General features: G+C 35.7%; 5 protein-coding genes and 1 non-coding gene across 7 annotated transcripts; 3 read left to right on the top strand and 3 right to left on the bottom strand.

Moving 5' to 3' along the window:
- The first annotated feature begins 1,800 nt into the window (after positions 1-1,800).
- On the top strand, positions 1,801-2,343 carry LOC145957544 (uncharacterized). Its single transcript, XM_083073820.1, has one exon. It carries the CDS (start codon positions 1,801-1,803, stop codon positions 2,341-2,343), a length of 543 nt encoding a protein of 180 aa, XP_082929946.1.
- Positions 2,344-4,747: 2,404 nt separating this feature from the next.
- On the bottom strand, positions 4,748-4,819 carry TRNAC-GCA (transfer RNA cysteine (anticodon GCA)). The gene has a single exon. It is a non-coding gene; the product is annotated as a tRNA-Cys (tRNA).
- An 87-nt stretch (positions 4,820-4,906) lies between these two features.
- Positions 4,907-5,944, top strand: XRCC3 (homolog of X-ray repair cross complementing 3 (XRCC3)). Its single transcript, XM_020376398.3, has one exon. It carries the CDS (start codon positions 4,964-4,966, stop codon positions 5,789-5,791), a length of 828 nt encoding a protein of 275 aa, XP_020231987.1. The 5' UTR covers positions 4,907-4,963; the 3' UTR covers positions 5,792-5,944.
- Positions 5,945-6,016: 72 nt separating this feature from the next.
- LOC109812421 (Pentatricopeptide repeat (PPR) superfamily protein) lies at positions 6,017-9,960 on the bottom strand. The gene has a single exon (XM_020376381.3). The coding sequence runs from the start codon at positions 8,881-8,883 to the stop codon at positions 6,211-6,213; it is 2,673 nt and encodes an 890-aa protein (XP_020231970.1). The 5' UTR covers positions 8,884-9,960; the 3' UTR covers positions 6,017-6,210.
- A 2,277-nt stretch (positions 9,961-12,237) lies between these two features.
- LOC109812406 (WUSCHEL-related homeobox 13) lies at positions 12,238-16,329 on the top strand. Its single transcript, XM_020376356.3, has 4 exons — positions 12,238-12,396; positions 12,529-12,707; positions 13,530-14,051; positions 16,045-16,329. Exons 2-4 carry the CDS (start codon positions 12,530-12,532, stop codon positions 16,140-16,142), a joined length of 798 nt encoding a protein of 265 aa, XP_020231945.1. The 5' UTR covers positions 12,238-12,396; position 12,529; the 3' UTR covers positions 16,143-16,329.
- Positions 16,330-16,664: 335 nt separating this feature from the next.
- On the bottom strand, positions 16,665-20,783 carry LOC109812405 (uncharacterized). Of its 2 annotated transcripts, none has more exons than XM_020376355.3 (10): positions 20,375-20,783; positions 19,751-19,846; positions 19,604-19,661; positions 18,621-18,736; positions 18,362-18,450; positions 18,018-18,158; positions 17,489-17,569; positions 17,302-17,367; positions 17,055-17,114; positions 16,665-16,906 (listed from the first exon to the last, which is right to left on the bottom strand). In XM_020376355.3, the coding sequence occupies exons 2-10, from the start codon at positions 19,836-19,838 to the stop codon at positions 16,796-16,798; spliced, it is 810 nt and encodes a 269-aa protein (XP_020231944.1). In that variant the 5' UTR covers positions 19,839-19,846; positions 20,375-20,783; the 3' UTR covers positions 16,665-16,795. The 2 variants fall into 2 exon arrangements, with proteins under 2 accessions (XP_020231944.1, XP_020231942.1); XM_020376353.3 differs by having other exon boundaries at positions 16,665-16,927; positions 20,375-20,758.
- Positions 20,784-22,692: the final 1,909 nt, after the last annotated feature.

Here is a 22,692-nt window from a genome sequence, read left to right as displayed (position 1 = left end):
CTCTTTTTAACTTATTTTAATAAACTTGAGTAAAATTTATTATTATTCAATAAACAATACGTTTCACACATTGAGTTGTCGCACACTAAACAATATTTACTTTTTGTGCTTTGACATAATGGAGAGTTAGACAATATATACAAAAGAAAGCGATTGAAATAAAAGACTACTGTGGGATAAGATAAATATATTAGAGATCAATACGACAATATGTGTGTAAAAAATGTTATTAAATATTATATAAATGACATTACTAAAAATGCTATACTTAAAACTACTTATAGAAAATTAGAAATCTGGAGTGTACTAAAAAAGCAAATTGGGTTTTAGTTTCTATTCTCAAAGCCTTTGCTCCTATTCGGATAGAAATCGTGAACATTTATTGAATCTTATCCATCATCACATTAAGGCCTCGGCACTTTTATTATTTAAAATTAATGTTTGAATATATATAGAGGCACTTTTATTCGGATAAATGTTTAAATAAGTCTATTATAATAAGTTTTATTCTTTTTTTATTTCTCCCATTTTAGACTTTGCAATCGTAGTCTTCTACATAAAAAAAAAATTAAAAAATAGTACAAATAGTTTAAATTTGAAGGATGCAGTGGGACGTGAGATTCTCCTTTGAAGAAAAGGAAATTTTGGCATTTTTTTTATTTCATGTGAGATCTAATATTTTGTTTAGTGAGTTTTGAGCGAAACGGACTTTTGAAGGATTTAATCGAATGAATATATACAAATTCTGAGTTAAAAATAAGAAATTTAAGGGTGTTAAATAAATATAAGAAAAAAAGATGGAGATGTTTAATTATAAAAAAAAAAGTAAAATAATTGAAGGTTTTTAATTATTTTTTTTCTAAAAAAGTATTACTCCTCTCCAATTAAGTCAGGTCTCATCTCACAAACATAAAGTTGTTTGTAAGATAAATTTCATGATTAAAAAAATAATAATTGTACTATCCGTACCGTCTTACCGAGCTCGAGCTCGGTATCACAGCGCAAGACGACCTCGAATACGCGCTGGGCGACCTCGGCCAAGACGAGGTCCACTATTCAATTAGGTCATAACTGATCTCGGGCCCAAGGTCCAGAAAAATCCTAATTCACACCCAGGTACGTCCATTATTTATACGAGACTCACACTCATACAAACCCTAACTTTAGCATCGGAGTCTCTTTTGCAGGTACCACCCCCATCTTGGAGCACCAGCGTATCAGTGAAGGAGGCTCACCGATCTTACCTGGCGGATCAGCTTTACAGCAGATTTCTAGTAAGAACATTTGGCGCCCACCGTGGGGCCGATCAAGACGGCTCTTATCGGCCACCCGTATGGTTTTCACCAGAAGCCATAGCAGACGAGCAACAGACGACGCTGATCACGCGACAAGCATGGGTGACGCAGCATCATTGAGAAGACTGATAGAACAGGTCGAGCAGATGCGGCAACAACACAACGCCAATCTGCGAAACATGCGTGCCAAGCACGAAACTGACCTAGCGGTGCTACGTACCGCTACCGAAGCTGACTAGCGGCGCTGCGCGCTGAGAATGAATGTATTCGTGCCTAGCTTCCTCGGTGCCCTTCTGATCAACCCCCTCCATCGAATAACCAACACGAGGAAGAGGGGCACTCAGTCTCTCAACCCCCAACCGCGCCTAGGGCACCCACTCCCCGACCTGTCACACATCGGTCTCACGCACCGACGAACAGGTCGGCTCACGAGGTCAGCAATGCTCCTACCCACGTCACGGGAAATCAAGCGACATTCCGCCGTCATCCTTTTGTGGATGGCATCATGGAAACGCCCCTCCCTTTCGGATGGAAGCCTCTCCACATCGACTGTTACGATGACACGACAGACCCAGACGAGCACGTCGATCTGTACATTACACAAGTAAACCTATACACTAATAAAGATGCTATTCTGTGTAGGGTTTTCCCGACCTCGCTTAAGGGGGCAGCGCTCAACTGGTACACTCAACTGCCGGTGGAGTCAATAGACAACTTCGACACTCTGGTAAGGCGATTCACAGCGCAGTATGCCACGACTCGACCTCACCATGTCACATCAGCCGCCTTGGCCAGTCTCAGACAGGACGACGACGAATCACTAAGGGCGTTCATGGAACGCTTTGCTAGTATCTCAGTCAAGATTCGAAAATTGAACCCCGAGGTCGCCCTACACGCCATGCTCATGGCGCTCAAGCCTGGACCTTTCGTGGACAGCCTGTGTCTACGATCTCCTCTTGATATGGACGAACTCCGTGCCCGAGCTGCAGGGTACATTCAGATGGAAGAGCACTCTGCTTTTCATGACCAGGTTCGCAACAAACCATAAGGAAAGCAAGACCAAGGTCAAGCCACAAACATTTAAAGTTGGCGACCTTGTTTGGTGGGGTGAGAGATGCAAGAACAGACCCCTCCAAAGGCAAATTTGGAACCTGGAATTCCACCCACCTCAAATTTTATTTCTCTTAACTTGTAAATTCAGGTGATGTACTCTTTTTCCTCCTCAGCCTTTTTTCCCACTAAAGAAAAGAGTTTTTGGCCAAAGAAGGTTTTAACGAGGCACACCTCAGAAATAAATAAATAAAGCAACTCCATTCCCATATATTTTCGGTATTGGCACATTAACCGTGATGACTTGCCAAGGTCGAGTTCGAACCTTGTTAAGCCAAGGTCGAGTCCGAACCTTGAGACTACATTTTCTTAACCAAGGTCGAGTTCGAACCTTGTTATGTCGAGGTCGAGTCCGAACCTTGAGATCACATTTTCTTAACCAAGGTCGAGTTCGAACCTTGTTAGGTCGAGGTCGAGTCTGAACCTTGAGACTACATTTTCTTAACCAAGGTCGAGTTCGAACCTTGTTATGCCAAGGTCGAGTCCGAACCTTGAGACTACATTTCCTTAACCAAGGTCGAGTTCGAACATTGTTATGCCGAGGTCGAATCCGAACCTTGAGATCACATTTTCTTAACCAAGGTTGAGTTCGAACCTTGTTATGCCAAGGTCGAGTCCGAACCTTGAGACTACATTTCCTTAACCAAGGTCGAGTTCAAACCTTGTTATGCCGAGGTCGAGTCCGAACCTTGAGATCACATTTTCTTAACCAAGGTCGAGTTCGAACCTTGTTATGCCAAGGTCGAGTCCGAACCTTGAGACTACATTTCCTTAACCAAGGTCAAGTTCGAACCTTGTTATGCCAAGGTCGAGTCCGAACCTTGAGATCACATTTTCTTAACCAAGGTCGAGTTCGAACCTTGTTATGCCGAGGTCGAGTCCGAACCTTGAGATCACATTTTCTTAACCAAGGTCGAGTTCGAACCTTGTTATGCCGAGGTCGAGTCCGAACCTTGAGATCACATTTTCTTAACCAAGGTCGAGTTCGAAGTTTGTTAGGCCGAGGTCGAGTCCGAACTTTGAGACTACATTTTCTTAACCAAGGTCGAGTTCGAACCTTGTTATGTCAAGGTCGAGTCCGAACCTTGAGACTACATTTCCTTAACCAAGGTCGAGTTCGAACCTTGTTATGCCGAGGTCGAGTCCGAACCTTGAGATCACATTTTCTTAACCAAGGTCGAGTTCGAACCTTGTTATGCCAAGGTCGAGTCCGAACCTTGAGACTAGATTTCCTTAACCAAGGTCGAGTTCGAACCTTGTTATGCCGAGGTCGAGTCCGAACCTTGAGATCACATTTTCTTCACCAAGGTCGAGTTCGAACCTTGTTATGCCAAGGTCGAGTCCGAACCTTGAGACTACATTTCCTTAACCAAGGTCGAGTTCGAACCTTGTTATGCCAAGGTCGAGTCCGAACCTTGAGATCATATTTTCTTAACCAAGGTCAAGCTCGACCCTTGAAGATCACATCTACTTAACAAGGTCAAATTTGAACTTTCAAACAACAAATTTGGGAGCTCCTCAAAAGCCCCTTCGCTCTTACATCACTCGGTGCTTGGGGGGGCAAGTGTACTGGCCAGCCGAGTTGCCGACTTGTCCCTCACCAATCGATTGACTCGGTCAAAGGTTTACTAGTCTGACCAAGTAGTAAACTCATTATTGTCGATTTCCTCAACTCGGCCATGAAACATGGACATCGGAATACCACATCGGCCAAAGAGGCCATGTCATCAAACAGCTAAAAATACAATCTTGTCACCGCGCTGCAATCACAAGGCAGGCGTACACGAAAGGTCACGGCCCCTTGACGAGCTCGGTCTCAACTCCTCGACCTACGGTCTTCGGAGCTCGGGGGGCTAGTGTACTATCCGTACCGTCTTACCGAGCTCGAGCTCGACATCACAGCGCAAGACGACCTTGGATACGCGCTGGGCGACCTCGGCCAAGACGAGGTCCGCTATCCAATTAGGTCATAACTGATCTCGGGCCCAAGGCCTAGAAAAACCATAATTCACACCCAGGTACGTGCATTATTTATACGAGACTCACACTCATACAAACCTAACTTTAGCATCAGAGTCTCTTTTACAGGTACCACCCCCATCTTGGAGCACCAGCGTACTAGTGAAGGAGGCTCACCGATCTTACCTGGCGGATCAACTCTACAGCAGATTTCCGGTAAGAACAATAAATTTTATGACTTCTTTTCCATACTCTGCTCTAATTCCAATAATTTGGTAATGTAAGAGAGAAGGTTCTAATTTGTGTCTTTTTACCAAGGGTTACAATTTTCGGTTACAAATAAAATGAAAATTTGAAATAATAACAAAAACATCTAAAACTCAAGGGCCCAACCGGGTTCGAACCGGTGACCTCTTGATCTGCAGTCAAATGCTCTACCACTGAGCTATGGACCCAGTTTGAGAAACATGCGTTAATCATGATATATAATAATACTAAAATAAAGTACTCGATTGCGAACACCTATTTATAGTGGAAAAGAGTCTCAAAGAAAGCGCGCGCTGGAATTCAAATCAGAGAGAGTGGCGAGCGAAATAATAATGAGAAGCCAGAAGTGCACCATGGGCTGTCCCGCACTCGATCGCTTCCTCGCCGGTGGTGTCCCCTGCGACTCCGTCACCGAGTTCGTCGGCGAAAGCGGTTGCGGCAAAACGCAACTCTGCCTCCAACTCGCCCTCTCCGCCCAGCTCCCCCCCTCCCGCGGCGGCCTCTCCGCCTCCGCCATCTTCATCCACACCGAGTTCCCCTTCCCCCTCCGCCGCCTCCGCCACCTCTCACGCGCCTTCCGCGCCTCCAACCCCACCCTCCCCTGCCCCGACCCCTGCGACCGCGTCTTCGTACGCGCCGTCCACTCCGCCGAGGAATTGCTCCACGCGATTCCCACCATCGAGGCCTTCCTCCTTCACTCCCGCTCGCGCTGGCGCCCCGTCCGGATAATCGTCATCGACTCCATCGCCGCTCTCTTCCGCTCCGACTTCGATAACACCGGCTCCGACCTCCGCCGGAGGTCGTCGCTGTTTTTTCGAATCTCCGGCGGGTTGCGGCGGCTGGCGCGGGGATTTGGTCTGGCGGTGGTGGTGACGAACCAGGTGGTGGATTTCATCGGCGAGGGGGAAGTTAGGGTTGGGAATTTGGGAAATGGGCTTTATTCGTCGGGCCGGAGGGTTTGCCCCGCGTTGGGCCTGGCTTGGGCCCATTGCGTGAACTCGAGGGTGTTTTTGTCGAGGGATGAAAATGAGCCTGTGAAGACGAGGAGAATGAGTATTGTGTTTGCCCCTCATTTGCCGCATTCTTCTTGTGAGTATGTCATTAAAGGTGATGGCGTTTTTGGCCTGGAGATGCAGCAACAACAACACACAAATGTTTGAACTTTGAATTATTTTTACCAACATTCTGCACTCTTTTTTTGTATTTATTATTTTCACAGTGCAAACCCAAAGTATTAAGTTGATTAGTTGAATAGTGTTTTTGTTGTATATATGAAATTATTAGAATACCAGCAACTTTTATAGTTCTCATTATTTATTTTTGTGACAACTGAAGATATTAAATAATTAATTAAAAAGATATAAAATGTGTGAAATTTTGAAAAATTGGTGGAAAATTTTGCAATAATATAAAATATGAATGATAAAAAATATAATTAAGTCTATATTTTTCCATGTAAAACTCCTTGCAGGAAAAAAGTAAGTTGCTCATATTTTTTTCTTTTTGTCAAACATGTTATAACAAGTTTTTTTTCTATGTGCAAGTAGGTTGATTATTGATCAATAGTGGTTGGGATTTGTCACTTGGCAGAAAGGGATGGGCCTTGTTTATGAGCTCCAACCCAACTATATCCGGGATTTTTCTTCAACCCATGTTCATTCATATTTGATCTTGTCCTCCTAGCATCGATCCACCTACCACATTGAGCATATATATCTGACAAAACTACATAATGAGCCGCGTTTCTTGGTTCAAGTTTGAGGAGGTGATGGAGGGTAACCTCTCCTAATTTCACATTGGAATGCATTTTACATGCACCCAGGAGGGCACCCCAGACTTGAGCATCAGGTTCCGTTGCCATTTTATTAATTAAACTCAAAACTTCATCAAATAAACCGGCACGGCCTAAAAGATCAACCATGCAGGCATAGTGTTCCATGTTGGGTTCAAGTTTGTGCTTTTCATTCATTGACTGGAAAATGTCCCTTCCTTCTTGAATTAAACCAGCATGTCTGCAGGCAGATAATACGCTGAGGTAGGAAACTGAATCAACATCGACATGAGTCTCTTGCATAAGTGAAAAAAGAGCGAGGGCAAGTTCACCTTGGCCATGCATTGCATAACCTGAGAGCATTGCATTCCATGAGATTGTGCCTTTATTTTTTATCTCATGAAAGCATTTCTCAGAATAACTGAGTTGCCCACACTTGGCATACATATCTATAAGACTGTTTCCGACAAGGGTACTAGATATAAATCCCATTCGGATTATGCAGGCATGAAAAGCCATGGCCTCTCTTAATATTGACAAACATGATACAGCTGGAAGGATGGTCACAAATGTGACTAAATTGGGCCTTACACTTTCTAATTTCATCTGGTTAAAAGTGAAAATAGCTTCATCGGCACATCTGTTATACAGGTACCCTGCAATCATCGCATTCCAAGGTACCTCATTCTTTACATGCTTGGTCAAGTGAAACAAGCTTTCAGCTGAGCATAGGCTCCCACATTTGGCATACATGTCTATTAGAGCAACTTTTACATGCGTGTCAGTTTCAAAACCACTCTTCTTAATATTTCCATGAAAGCAGCTTCCTAGATCTAGGTCATCCAGAAGAGCACAGGCTGAAACCAAACTCACCATGGTTCCACTATCTGGTTGAATCCCACTTAATTGTAATCTATGGAACATTTCCAAGGCAAAACGTGGGTCACCACATTTAGTAAAGCCGTTTATCAAAGTATTCCATGCCACAACATCTTTATAGTGCATTCTGTTGAATAGCGTCATAGCATTCATAAATAATTCACATCTAGTGTACATTGAGACAAGCGTTGTTGCTACTGAAATATAAGACTCCATGTCTGCTTTAATGGCATAGCAGTGCACAATCTTACCCAATCTGGTGTTTGAAATTTGAGCACATGCGGAAACAAGACTTGTCAGAATCGTTGTATCTGGTTCAAAACCGTCATGTTGCATCTCTTGGGACATAAACAAAGCTTCTCCAGGATATCCAGCTTGGACAAGAGCTAATAAAACAGAAGACCAAGAAATCAAATCCCTTCCTTCAAGACTCAGAAACAACTCTCTGGCTTTCTTCAACTCACCACATTTTGCATACATGCTCACAATAGGAGTAGCTACAACGATATCTGACATTATCCCTAGCTGTAAAGCATAATCATGAACTTCCTTCCCTTTCTCCAGATCTCTCATCTCTGCAGCCGCCAAAAGGGAATTTACAACAGATACCTTATTCATCTTAACATGATGTTGTTTCATTTCATCAAGTAATTGAAGAACCTCAAAGAAACAACTATGATGTACATATCCAGCCATCATTGTTGCCCATGAGACATCATCCTTACCCCACATCTGGTCAAATATCTGACGAGCCAACTTTACCTCATTGCATTTAGAGTACATGTCAATCAACGAATTAGAAACTACACCAAAAATACATCTCCTAACCACATAACAATGAATAGACTTGCAAGAACCAACATCCTCCAATCTAGAAACAGCTGGAGCCAAGTTCAAGATGCTCACAGAATCAGGCTCCACACCCTCCATTTGCATCCTCCAAAATATTTCCAGTGCTTCACAAGGGTTTGAGCTCTGAGATAAACCCGAAATCATAGCATTCCAAGATGCAACATCCTTCAAGGGCATTTTATCAAACACCTTTCTTGCACTGTCTAAGTGACTCATTTTGCAGTACATGTCAACAAGCCCAGTCCCGATATAGACATCCCATTCTAACTTCCTGGAAGCTATATCTTGGTGAATGGAAACACCCTCATGGAAGTCCAAAGCACCAGTACAAGCCTTCAAAACAAAGGTGAATGTGTACTTGTCAGGTTCAAGCCCTATGTCAACCATTCTATGATACAATTTTATTGCTTCCTGGAATAGATGGAGTCTAGAATAGGCTCTAATCAATGAGTTCCACAGAATCAGAGATGAGTTTGTGATGGAATTGGGTGCCAAGGTGCATTCTTGGAGGCCTGAGACAAGTAAACGGGCATGGATTTGAAGCAAAGGATTCGAGTATTTGCATGAACGAAGAAGGTGAAGGTAGTAGTGGTGATGGTTGCAATGTTGTGGATTGTTGTTGGTGGTTGGAGAAAATGCAAAGGCATTGGAATGAACATGGTGAGGGTAGTGGTATTTGTCATTGTGAATGTGAAGTGAATGTCTTGCTGTTATGGTTCTAATTCTCAATCTCATTGTCCTGCTTCTCATTCTTTCTTTTCATTAGAGATCTAAGATACTCCCCCATTATCCATAACACGACCACAACCTAGTACCTTCTCCTTATTGTTGGATTATCGACTTGTATCCATTAGTTTTTTAAAACCAAAATGTGGGTTCTTACGTAGTTACATAGCCTTCACAACTTACGTAATCAATTCGACTCGTATAATTATGAATTTAACTAAATTTTGGATTTGGTTTCATTTTTTCTTTTTTCGTTACATTTGGTTTTGTTGTATATAGATTAAAAAATGAGTTAATCACCTATATATTGCTAACGTAAAATTTTTTTACACTGGTAATCAATCATATTTTTTAATTGTGTCATATCATTGTGAAAAATAAATGTGTTTATAGTAACATAACATAATTAAAAGATATAATTGGTTGTTAGTATAAAAAAAAATTTATACTAGCAGTGTATAAATAATTAATTCTTAAAAAATTTACGCAAAATTCTATTACTCATTTTTGTTTTCTTCCAAATACACGTGTTGTAGTTTCTTTAAGATTAAGTCAAAATTAATTATTTTAAAACGTGTATATTTTAATGTGTGGTAATTTTTTTTTAAGATCAAAATGAAACATAAGGTAAAGAATGAAATCTTGAGAGATTAAACTAAAATTACTATATTTATAATGTAAAGACAATTTTTGAGGATCTAAATATTTTATATTCTTTATTCTTTATTAGTAGGAAAAAATACTGTGTTTCTCTTAATAAATAAATAAATTATAATTAGTTATTATTGGTAGTAATTGTTAGGAAAAAAAATCACGCTGAGATTTGAAAATGGAACAAAATAACTGTGGACTAATAGCATACACAAAATTGATAACGGAGTTCGGCTAACTCTGCCTACGTCTCCGAGCTGCTGCAAATATTTTATTGAAAAGGAAAATATAAGCGGTGTTTACAAAATACTCACAATCTCTCTCCAAATACTCATAACCCCTCACAACCCACAACCCAACTATACCCAAGAATTAAGGGTTTCTCTCTCAATTTTTCTATTAACTCTCTAAATGTTTTTGCTTTTTGTTGGGATCAACCTTCAAAATGAATGGAGGGACTTGCTATTTATAAGGAAAGATTGTAGTGTGAACGCTCCACATTTTGATGCCTCCAATTTTGATTTCTGTTGCCAAATTCAATTTGATTTTGGTGGCTGTCTCCAAATTTGATTTTGCTTTCTCTTGCTACCAATTTTGACTTTTCAACAGTAATTAATTTTGTATTTATATGTATAACACATCAGTGAGTAAGCTATTATCTTACCAATTTATTAACAATGACTTCTCTTTAAGTAAAAAAAACTCATTATCATTTTCAAGCAATTGTTCATTATTTTAAAATAAGGAAATTAAGATTTATTCTAATAAAATTAAATGTTACAATTTATATTGTCTTTTTTCATATAAAAAGACCTTTTTTTTAATCCGAAAAATAGACTAAAAACTATTTATAAACAAGAATTTATGCATTAAAATTCATTCAAATGATTAACTCTACTGTATATTGGTAAGACCTTATTCAATTCATTCTATGCGACATGAAACTTATAACTTTGTGTTAAAATATCAATTTAATGAAAAATTGAGAGATTTATGATTATTCATACATGATATTCAAAATCATTGAATATCAAGTTGTCTAATATTGTAACTTTGAGAACCAAGAGATATACTACAAGCTTCATATTAGAGCTATCTAAACATACACATGAAAGACAAAAACACCTATAAAAATCATTGATAATTAATTTTTTTTTCAAAAATCTTATGAGCACCTTTATTAAATATATTCTTTCCATCACATTTATTTTTCATTTAAATTTAAAACCAATAATTTATTTTAAAGATTTGAAAGATTTTGAATCTTGTACCACTAGGAAGTCTATTTTGTATTATCTTTATGCATGGATTTTTTTTATATTATTGTTAATGCTGATTTTTTTTTTTTTAAATAGAAGTGTCTTAATCCTCAAATATATGACTTTTCAAGTAACAAATATACTTTATGTTTGTGGGACTTAAAATAAAATCTTAATTTATAATATTTTGTTTATTTAACCCTCAAGTACATGACTTTTTCAAAATGATTCAAAAACAACAAATATACTTCATACTCGTGGGACTTAAAATCAAATATTAATTATAACTTTTTTTATTCAAACTTTTTTAACTTGAGAGTACGAAATTAAGTTAAAATCTTAATTCAAATGTGATCAAGACTCTAATTTCTAATTTGTACAGGTGGTGTTGAATTCAATTTTCGCAGAGAAAATCCTACAGCCATTCTTATTCAGTTAGTTTTAACAAGTAGAAAATTTGTAAGAAAAACATTGAAACAATCTTTAATCAAATGAACTAATTCCAACCAAATTATAAAATTATTGAAAGCATCCTAAATGTAATACAACAGATTTTTTCACAAAAAAACTTGTAAAAGATGTTGAAAGCAAGACTTTGCTAAAAATATTATAAATGTAAATTTTGTAGTGAAGGCAAATAACAAAGTTTGTAAAATGTATGAGAAAGTAAAATGAAATCAAATAATAAAATGTTGGAAATATAAATGACATAAAATATAATTGCGCAAAAATGTTAATGTTAGTGACTTCGAAAATAATATATTTAAAAAGTAAATGAAATTTAAAAGACAACGCAGAATAGTACAAAGTTCTGAAATTAAAAAAATAGATGAAAAACATAAAAAAAAATCGAAATTAAAATCATAAGGAATTAAAAACTTCTTTTTTATGTTCTTTAACATATGTGGCTCTTGTCAAAAGAAAAATGAAGCTATTCTATAATATATAAAAAAACATATGTAGCTATTTAAGACAAAAAAAAAAAAAATCATTTATTGATGTATTAATCTTTCAACTTACTTTTCAATTCATCATTAATCCTATAACTTCCCAAAAAAGTTTGTTAGTTTTAAAAATTTGCCAACTTTACATTATTTTTCTTTTAAATAAACCGCTTTTATAGAAATAAATAATAGGGTTTAATGATCTAAAACTTAAAATCCTATAATTTTAAAAATTTAAAAGTTTGATTTTTAACTACGAAAATAAATAAATATAGTATATTATTACTCAATAATTATCCGATGATAAATCACCATACATAATTATTCCGGTGTTGTGAGGGTATTATGTAACAATTAATTAAGGATGTAAGTTTATTACGGTAACAAAGCGTAAAAACTAAATTTTAGGAAAATTTCAACGAAAAATGAATCTTTAAATATTATCTTGATTCGAAAAGAACTCTGGAATGTTCACTTGACCAAAATGGAAAAGCCAGCGAGGGTCACGCATTTCGCTTATGACAATAATACCCCTGAGAATAGCGGAATAAGACAAACCCTATCCTCACTCTGTTTCTTCTTATACTCTTCCCCGCATCGTACGCCGCCGACACAGCTTCGAGTCGTGGCAGCCACCGAGGCTCTGAGTCTGACAGCAACGCATCGCTCTCTGCTCCATCAATGTCAGATACTACTTAATACTGCCTTTCTCTCTCCACTCTTCTTAATTACCTCTGCTTCTCGTTCTCCTACTTTCATCATTAGGGTTTCCACTTCTCGATTAATTAAATAACCGAACTAACTAAAAATCGCAGAATGGTGAACGTGATGGAGTGGCCGAATCAGCGTTGGCAGCCGAACAAACTCACCTACGTCAAAGTCATGACCGACGAACAACTCGAGACTCTGCGCAAGCAAATTGCCGTCTACGCAACCATCTGCGAGAACCTCATCGAGATGCACAAAACCATCTCCGCGCGCCAAGATCTCGCAGGTTTCCATGCCGTTAATTAGTTAGTTATGTTCGTTGTATTCCGTGTCTTAATATTCTTTCCCTAACCGTTTCTGTAAACTAATATTAAATCAGACGTAGCGTTTAATTACTTTAATTTATTTTAGTGAACTGCCTAAAGTGTTTCTCCTACTGCGCTGCTAAATTATACGATGTATATAGAAGTATAACGTATGTGCTAATTAATTGAAGGAATCCAATTTAGGTTCTCATAACCAGCACTTGTTTATTGAATTGAATTTGAAAGAGGCATCGTTATCTAAATAGGAAATAATTTACCTACAAATTGTTTGTGGCACCGAAAATTAGCGGTTGACGAGTCGGTGATACTTCAAATTAATAATATAATTATTCAAAAAATCAATTAATTAATTATAATGTGTTATTAGTGTATTTTTTTAATATCTATTTAATTAGAAGTCATCGTTTTATTGTCTGATATGACTGATGAGATAATTATTGTTATTGTAATTGAATAATAATTTGATTCTCTCAAGAATGTGTCGGTTTGAATCTTGTAGATACAAAGAACATGAATGAGAGGGAAGAGACATTTTAGTCAGGTTCTTCCACGGAAATACTTGGAATCAATAATATGATTATTTATAAAAAAAGAAATCAATTAATTGATTTTATGCATTATTAGTGTAATTTTTTTTTTTTATAGGAGTATCTGTCAATTAGAAGTCATCGTATTATTGTCTGTTGTGACTTTTAGGATGATAATTAACAATGTAAAATTCTTTACACATATACTATTTATGTGTGATAATAATGATGATTAATTGGTGTTTTCATTGTCAGGGATTAGGATGGGAAATGTGTATTGTGATCCATTGTTGGGGTCTAGTGGGCACAAAATAGCTTCGAGGCAGAGGTGGACACCTACGGCTATGCAGCTTCAGATTTTGGAGCGGATGTTTGAGCAGGGGACTGGAACTCCCAGCAAGGAAAAGATCAAGGAGATTGCTGCTGAGCTCAGCCAGCATGGCCAGATTTCTGAGACTAATGTGTACAATTGGTTTCAAAACAGGCGGGCTCGCTCCAAAAGAAAGCAGCAGAGTGTGGGGCCTAGTGTTAATGGTGAATCAGAAGTGGAGACTGAGGTTGATTCTAAAGATAAGAAGACAAAGCCGGACGAGTTTCAGTCCCCATCTAGCGTTTCTGCGGGTCCTGCTGATAATTTGGGCTTCCAGAACACTAATAATTTGCAGTACATGAATCCAGAGTCCAACAACCCGGATTCTGTGTTCACGTCTGATGGCAGTTTAACATCCACGAGAAGTTTTGATGTGCCTGTTTTTGATGGGCTGCTATCAAACTCAAGTATGTAACTTCTTGTGCTTTCTTCATATGCTTGTCTCTGTATTAGTTAAGTAATGGGAAGGTTAGTGTTCTCTAATGTTATAAGTTGGAAATGAGTTGATAGGTACCATAAAATTGGTAAAGAAAAGCTATCTTCCCATAGTTTCTCACATTTTCTATAATAACCTGTCAACTCAAGGAACCCCCTAAGCCTCTTCACATCTGCAGGGTGGGCCAATCTAACATATCTATAACCTTATTAGGATCTGCTGAAACCCCCTGTTAAGAGATGATGTGCCCAAGTATTCCAGCCTGTTATGGTTAAAAGAAGATTTATTTCTGTTAACTTATAGCTTGTTACTTTCATCTTTGCTGTAAATCAGAATGTTATTAAAAAGAAACAATGCAAACTTCCTGAAATAAGGTTTGAGATTCCAGTTTGTGAAAGCTTGGAAGGGAGCAGGGGCATTGGTTAAACCAAAAGTCAATTCTAAAAGTTGTTATGGGGTCATCATATTTTCTCATGCGAATTTGGTGGCACTCTAACTTCAAATCCTATTTAGAAAAAATTATAACAGTCCCCAACTCATATAACTACTCATCTATGATGGGAATTGGAAACTTATCATGTATGGCCAGCTTGTTTAGGGCCCGGAAGTCTACACAAACCTCTATTCCCCATCCTCCTTTACTACTTTAGCACCCGATGATTCTAGCATTAAACATCTTTTTCATAATTCGTTCTATCTCACCACATTCAACTTGAAATACCTTCCATTTGCCCAATCCACTCATAGGCATCTTCACCATTGAGAATAGAAATTTTCAGCTTCTTTCTGCTGGTGTTGCAAAGCGGTAGTGTACTTCCCTCCTTCCACCTGGTTCACAATTGCAACTTGCAGTCTTCTTCAATAACTCTCTTCATCAGCATATCTTGAAGGGAATCATCAGCATTCCAATCGTCCTTGAGAACAATTTTGATCTCTCCACAGCAACAATTGCTTGATATTTCCCAACTCTGATTGGTACGCTTGCACTCTTTTCGTTTCAAATGCTTGACTCTAGATTGGATCGCAGCCTTTTTAATGACCATTCAAGCTATCAAGATTGAGAGCACTGATACCAGTTGATAGGTACCAAAAAATCAATATAAAAGAGAGATTAAATGTGCTATACTGTTTAGTATTAGGCCTTTTATCAAGGTGATATAGGAGTAGGACATAAGTATATAGCAGTGTTATTATGGAGAAGAAAATTTAAAAAATCACTCTTGGCATTCAAGAGGACTAGCTCTTTCACAAGGTCCCAAGTCTCCATTCCCCTCCTCCAACCATACCTCTTACCCATGCTTATATCCTCTCTCATTCACACCACACGCCCTAGTTTGCTGACACTGCCCGAGGCAGTTAGTTAGTCCCTCTCTTCAATTCTGATTTGGTGCTCCCTGCCTTGGGTGTCTTCTCATGTAAACTTTTGTGACACGTGTTCCGATGTTTATTTCCTCCAATTCAGCAAAATAGTTATCTCTCATAAGTTATTTACTTTCCTGCATTTGAGATTTTTTTCCTTATATAATTATTTATTTATAGGGCAAAGTTTAGATCAAGTTCGTTACTTCTCCAATTAAATAATGACACGTGCATATTTATTTAAAATTCTACAATACATATTGAATGGAAATTATTCGTTATTGGAAAGAATATTCTTGTGTCATCATTTGAATTGTAAGTATATAAGGAACTTGATTTAAGTATTGTCCCTGTTTAAAGATCCCTATATGCTACACTTTGCATATTCGTGCATGTCTAGAAACCATTTTGATGAATCTCATTTTATTGTGTTTGAATTTAATTAGACTATAGTGTATGGACTGTAGTAATTGAACTTGGGTGTAGTGAAAATTACCTTTCCAGTTTTAATTTGTATATTCGGCAAAGGGTTACTATATCTTCATACACGAGCCTTTCTTTATCGAAGAACTTGATAATCAAGATAGTTGTATTAATTTTTGCAGGTAGCGACTATCTTACTGGAAAAATAGAAGCACCTGAGAACTACGAGTTATACCAGTCGGCAGGCGACTACAACATGGTTGGTGGACATTCAATGTAATTTCTGACGACTGTGATTAGCTGTAAAGAACCGCTGCTGGTGTGATTTTGGGCTTGTGTTGACGAAAAACAAATTAAACCAATTGAAACATGAGAGAACTTACAGTTTTATAGTATATAGATATAGTGATATAATGGTAGTTGGACATTTTACTTGATAATGGAATATAATTGTGAGTTCATATTGATATTGTGAAGTTGGCTTTTTCGGTTAACGGTGTACCATAAGCATCTTTTACCGTTGGCTTTGGCTTTTGTATTTGGTTGGAAGAGACATGGTAAGAATTTTTTGGCTGTGGCTTTCTTCTAAAATTTGAGTGGAAATAGGATTAGACGAAGTCGTGACCAAAAGCTTGAAGAATAAAGCTTACAAAATAAACTCGTGGGTTTGGTTTCATGTCTCATGTTCTTGATACAAGCATGCACGTCTAACTCTTTTGCTTTGTACATGTTCTAATTGATGTTTGCAATCAATTATTTTCTTGTGAGAAGTGTAATATGAAATTCATTTAAGAATGTCCTCTGAAAATCCAAGATTATCGTTACTTGCATTATATTAAATACTGCGCCAAGTCCGAAGCTTACAGGGGAGTGATGTCCCTAAATATGTTCATTGTCAGCATCATACAGTTCATAATTATTGAATTAGAAATTTCAAGGGTGAATAATTCTTGAGGTTGAATCGTGATGAATCTGGTCTACCATTGTTACTTTCTCTGTGATTGATATGGGAACCAAACAAAGTCCTCTGCTCCTTAGGTCAACCTGCAATTGGTCCCCACATTCCTGGTGACACCAGCAGTTAAGAAACAAAATGACCAGGGACAAGATAATATATCTCCATAGTATTTAGTATATGTTGGAATTCAATAAGTGATGAAGCAATTGTACAGTATGATAATTAATAATCAACCTGTGTATGGGGATCTTTAATCGTACTAAAGTAAGAGAAGCTCAGCATCTGAAACAAAGTCTACAATCCCAGAATAAAGGATTAAATTAGAGTAGACTCAAAATAAGTTGTTGAAGTCTCTTCATAATCTAGTTTCAACCCAAAAGGAAAAAGGTAGAGGGGAACGTATTCTTAGCAGATAAACATGTAAGTATTATTTTTATGGTTATATATTTTTCTTCCTAGAGATAGGGTATCAAATGTGTACCCGGATTTGTGCTTGAAGAAGCTTGATATTAATAGAAGCCTCATGAAGAACCGAGGCAGTGTCGGTCTGCAGGATATTCAAATATGTAAGGTCACTTTCTTAAAGATGAAGGTGTTTATTAACTAGTAAGAAAATGAGATCCAACTTTTCTTCTTTAGGGGTTAGAAATCATGCATGACTCACTCACCTTGCCAAAAGGTGAAACCAACCTTTGTAGAGTTGTAACTTTATCGCTAAGCTTCTGATTTCTCTTCATGGGCACATGCAACTGAAGGCAAAAAGAACAAAAAATTTAGGCTTACGGTTAGATGCGACACTCAGTGCCTAATTGATAGGAATCTATAAAGTACATTTCAAGCCCAAAGTAATGTGTTCGTATCACTAATTTAATCTATAAGCATATGTTTTAATACTAGCTTAAAATCATGTGCAATGAAAAAACACGTGTTCCCAGATAAAAAGTAAAAGTTTATGAATGTAATTTTTTTTTTCATTTTCAATTCAATTCAATTGATTTCAAACACACCCAGAAATGTAAAATACTAACAGCTATATTATAGTAGTTTATAATTCTAAATTCAACTCATTTTAGCCCTTCTCTTGCAGTCTCACTCTTCGATGAATTTAAGCTTGTACAGTCAGTTGTACACAAGTTTCATTGCTATCTCAAGAATAACAGTAATAAACCACAAAATGAATAATAGCTTTGCTTTTACATTGTGCGGAGGGATTATCTCTGGAACTTCTTTTGTTTGATACCATTTCGGTTCCATGATCGTGATTTTGCTTTTCATTTTTTTCCACAAGGGCATGTTGCCAGTGTACTCAAATGGACTTTTTCTGGCCTTTCCATATACCTGCAAACCCCACATTGACTTTAAATTAAGAGTTTCATACTTCATTTACTTTTCCAATCTCCATTGAAAACATTAATCAATTTGAGTCAGGGATTGTTGATCAGCTTGAAGTAACTCTTATTATGAAACTATAAATTCTCAAAAAGAAATCATTTGTTGGAAATTTATAATGCAGATGAATGATGATTCAATTATAGGCGTACTCTTTCATATTGAGAAAGAAAAGGGTCCTTGTCAAGTAACAATGATTGCTGAGAAATGTCTTTGCTGCTTGGGATGCCATAAAGACTACCTGTCCAAGTATTAGCTTCAATTATTAGAAACTTTCACGGTTTTCACTAAGAAACAAAATTATATTTCAATATTGGCATTGGGACTAGGGAAAGTGAGCATATAATAAGCAGAGTAGGTGGAGAAAAAGGCACTCCTAATATCTAGTATTGAAAAGGAAATGAACCAAACCTGGATGATGATTGTGGTCATATATCAGAGACTGAGACTGGCTAGGCTGTGTATAGTCTCCTTTACCCAATTGGCTGTCATTGTTGAACATTCTAGACTCCATGTTGAAGTCATTTCTATGAAAGTAACCATTAAAGAGTGTATTACAAAGAACTCTATGAAGTGAACCAGGATTTGCAATTTTTATGCATGCAACAGTCTTTTTTATTTTTTATTTTTTATCTCTGTTCATTACATCATTTATTACATCTCATACTTATCACTTATTCCTCTTTCACTCTCAAAATCCTAAATTTGTTGTACAAATAATATTTCTTTTTAAGTGTCAAATTCTTTTCAGAAGTACGATCAGAATTAAACATGAAAAGCATCTGGACAGAAGGGTATGCCAAGCTGGATCACTTCAACTCATCTATCTCAAAATGATAGAATTAATTTTCTTAATTTAATCAACCTTAGAGCATCGTTAAATAGTCAAAGATTCTTTCTGTGCATGTTATATAATAAAAGTAATACGAAACTTCGTAAAAAATTGCACTCTTTCAAACCAGTTTTGGCTAAACAAATACAATTTCAAGGAATAAGCTTTGTCTGGTCTAGTTTGATTGTATTATAATGTCGATTGGTATTTAGTAATAATCATAAATCGAGGATATGAAATAATGGTATTCTATGCTTTAATAGAATCCTATATTTATTATCATGTTGATTTGTCTTTGATAAATTTCTATTAATGGATGATACCAAACATGGAATTATACTTTATATTGTAAATAGAATCCGATTTCACAATGTTCCCAATTCTGGCAAGCTAAACCTGGTGAAACTCGAAATTAAGGACATAGATACACACAACCTATTGTGCAATATTAAAGAACAAATTTGAATTTTACCTACTTCTTTCACTTTGATTCGTTTATTTCACAGCGACAATGAAAGACAGATTGCACAAGCTAGTGTTCGGATAACATTAATTGACTTACATTAGGTCGTTCATCTGCATGGAACGCTCTAAAATATCTAACTGAACTTCATTGTTTCCTGAATTACCAAACAATTTCAGCAAAAGCTTGGTGATTAAGTGTGCATATTCAAAAAGTTTGCAATTAGTAACTTTGAAGTATTATTACCATAGCAGTGAAGCCTTGAAGAAATAGATGACAGAAGAGCATTTCTCATTTTTGCAATATCAATGGTAGAAGGACTAGTTTCTGACATGTTGGCCCCTGCAGATCCATCAAGATGGAAAAGATTTAGTTCAATTAAATGGATATGTTGAGAAAAGTATATATGTGCCTTGACATGAGAAATAGTTCAAGTCACCAAGGGGTTTAATTGCAGAAAATGATCTTGCTGTTGCATTAAGATGACTTTGCACTTTAGGAATTGGAACAGAAGATTATGGTTAAGGATTTGTTTGCTTAAGGAGGATTGAAATTTGAAACAATTTGAAGCACAAAATTATAGACATGCACTCAAATTTAAATGCAGATTCTTTGGTGGACAGAAAAAGGATTTTAAATAGGTATTAATACACATGGAGTTCTTATACAATAAAATAGCTAGTTATTAATACACAAAATTGCATGAACTAGCAAAAAACAGTCTCAATCATTCATGTTGCTGACATGTTGGAATAATTCCCGAGTAATGAAGAATACAATCCAACAGCCAAAACCAAAGGTGTAAAATGCTGTAGAATTTCATACATGAAAGGCTAGCCATAACAAAAACCAAATACAACTTAATAGTACCTCTTATGCAAATGTCTTGTTTTCCTTCCAATGAAAAGCTCCGCTAGAGAGGATGCTTAAAGATTTGAGCCAATTAAGAGCTAATTACTCTCAAGAGAATTTTGGCCTTGATCAGAGAATTAAGGGAACTTAAAGAATTTGGTCCACACTGATGTCTTTGGAGTGTAGCAAAGGAATATATTTATTTAGGAAAGCAGAGTTTTGAGAAGATAAGGCTCTTTTATTGTATGCCAGGTTTAGTAAGTAACTGCTAAATTTGTCATCTGTTTGATTTCGCTTTCATCTAATGTTGACTTGAGTTTGATTAATTAGTACCTTGTCTTCCTGCAAATGGATAAAGTGTGTATTAACTATTAATTAGTGTAACATAAACATCTATAACAGAGGTGGCCTTGGGCAACCGCCTAGGACTCGTTGTTCGTGGGGCACAAAAATAAATTATATTTAGTCCATATAATATAAAAGTAAAAACTTATATAATTAAATTGTATAAAAATGTATTAGGGAAAATAAATTAAACAGTTTATTGAGAAAAATCAATAATTATATTTTTTATTAAAAAAAACTTGCCTTAATTTTATGGAAATAGATCAATAATATTATATGTAAAGAGAAAAATGTAGCATGTTATTGATTTATTTCCTTTTTTTTTCATTCAATGAAAGCTTTCATAAGTGTTAATGTAAAATTATAAATAAGGGTTGCTTTTAACTTTCTCTTTATCTCTAATTTCTTTAATTATTTTTCTATTTTTTTAAATTTTGACCTATTTATTTTGTTGAAATCTTAAAATTTAATCGTAGACCTTCACCACTTTATCGTGAATTTTTTTATGATATATCATTATTACTCATTTATTTTTTTTAATGTGTAGTAGTCTCTAATAATAACTCATAATCTCGTAAAATTGTATCGTATATTTAGTTATTTTTTAATAATTATGTGTTAATTATTGTGTGTTTTACACTTTTAAGTTTGAGAATTGAAATCATAAATAATATTCAAATAATTGTAAGGACATTATTTTTTAACCTTGTCTAAGGCAAAAAAAAACACTCAAAGGCAACCAAGCTTAAGAAAGTATTGCATTAAAATTTTTTGGATGAATGTTGACACTCTTGTTGCTTGAATAAGGTTCTCTATAAATATTTATGAGAGAAAAAATAAAATAATTTCTTTTAATAAGTTATACTCATTCTCATCTTTATTATAAGATATTTTTAGCTGAATAACACATATCAATATAAATAATTATATTAGTTTATTTTATCAATTTTATTATAAAATAAAGTCATTATATATCAATTTTACCTTTCTTACTTATTATTAAATTTTGAAAGAAAAAAAAGAAGATATTATTCCATGTTAAAGTGTTTGTTTCAATATTAATAAAATCAATAAATGACAATTGAAAATTTTAAGAGATGAGATATAATATTTATTTATCAAATTCTTATTTCATTATTTAATAACAAAAAACATGTATTCTCACATTATTTAATAGATATAAAAGATGAAAAACAAAATTAATATTTTATAAAAAAATCATAAAGTATCTTATAAAAAAAATTATTTCCTTCTAAATTGTATCTTATAATAAGGATAATATAAAGGAATATAATTTATGAAAAAATTATTTGAAAATGAAATAAATAATGTATGTTCAATTGAACAGCACTTTTGCATTAACATATTTTGGGTATTGTACTTTTTGGTAAGTGGAAAATTTAATTTTAGGTTAATTGAAATTTGCAGAAGTTAGTCAGGACATTATACCGGTGGCTGTAATTCAAAAGAGGGGAGAGAAAGAACAAATTGATTGGTTTTCATGTTTAATTCAGGTTTCTCAAAATTAATGTTGATTACGACTTTGAGTTTAAGATTATTAGGTTTAAGCATCAGAATAGCAATTTTTTAATTCATTAACCAAGCTTAATCAGGGTGGCGTGTGTAATGGTCCTGCAATACAGATACTCCAATAGCCTTCTATTTTTGATAACATAGAAATATACAAATATAGTAACAAATTTTAGTGATTTAATTTTCTTTTTTATTTGTCATACTATTTCCATGTTATACTTTTTTTTATAAGTAAAAGAGATTTAAATTAAAGGAAGTACAAGGGGTACTTCAACCTCTTATAAGAGATACAAAGACATAATTAAAATTCAAAATTAGAGCAGAAATTATGAGAAACACAAACCTAGGTTATAATATCAACTAATATAACTAAAAGAACAATCATAGACAGAACTAGTAATTTACTTTCATGAACGCAGTTTAATACTATTTAACACTTCCTTATAATCCGTAACACC

The sequence above is a fragment of the Cajanus cajan genome, chromosome 4 (genome assembly GCF_000230855.2).
Source record: "Cajanus cajan strain Asha chromosome 4, NIPB_CcT2T_4, whole genome shotgun sequence".
Taxonomy (NCBI): domain Eukaryota; kingdom Viridiplantae; phylum Streptophyta; class Magnoliopsida; order Fabales; family Fabaceae; genus Cajanus; species Cajanus cajan.
Note: the sequence above shows the minus strand (reverse complement) of the source record. Positions and strands in the feature narration are given on the sequence as shown.

What these genes read in the sequence shown, in the direction of transcription:
- LOC145957544 (XM_083073820.1), top strand. Translation starts at nt 1,801, where the DNA reads ATGGAAACGCCCCTCCCTTTCGGATGGAAGCCTCTCCACATCGACTGT.
- LOC109812421 (XM_020376381.3), bottom strand. Translation starts at nt 8,883, where the DNA reads ATGAGAAGCAGGACAATGAGATTGAGAATTAGAACCATAACAGCAAGA.
- LOC109812406 (XM_020376356.3), top strand. Translation starts at nt 12,530, where the DNA reads ATGGTGAACGTGATGGAGTGGCCGAATCAGCGTTGGCAGCCGAACAAA. An exon ending in CGCGCGCCAAGATCTCGCAG is followed by an intron (nt 12,708 to 13,529) that starts GTTTCCATGCCG and finishes TTTCATTGTCAG; the next exon opens with GGATTAGGATGGGAAATGTG. An exon ending in TGGGCTGCTATCAAACTCAA is followed by an intron (nt 14,052 to 16,044) that starts GTATGTAACTTC and finishes TAATTTTTGCAG; the next exon opens with GTAGCGACTATCTTACTGGA.
- XRCC3 (XM_020376398.3), top strand. Translation starts at nt 4,964, where the DNA reads ATGAGAAGCCAGAAGTGCACCATGGGCTGTCCCGCACTCGATCGCTTC.
- LOC109812405 (XM_020376353.3), bottom strand. Translation starts at nt 19,838, where the DNA reads ATGTCAGAAACTAGTCCTTCTACCATTGATATTGCAAAAATGAGAAAT. An exon ending in AGATAATCCCTCCGCACAAT is followed by an intron (nt 17,570 to 18,017) that starts GTAAAAGCAAAG and finishes TTTTGCCTTCAG; the next exon opens with TTGCATGTGCCCATGAAGAG. An exon ending in TTCTTCAAGCACAAATCCGG is followed by an intron (nt 17,115 to 17,301) that starts GTACACATTTGA and finishes CTGGGATTGTAG; the next exon opens with ACTTTGTTTCAGATGCTGAG.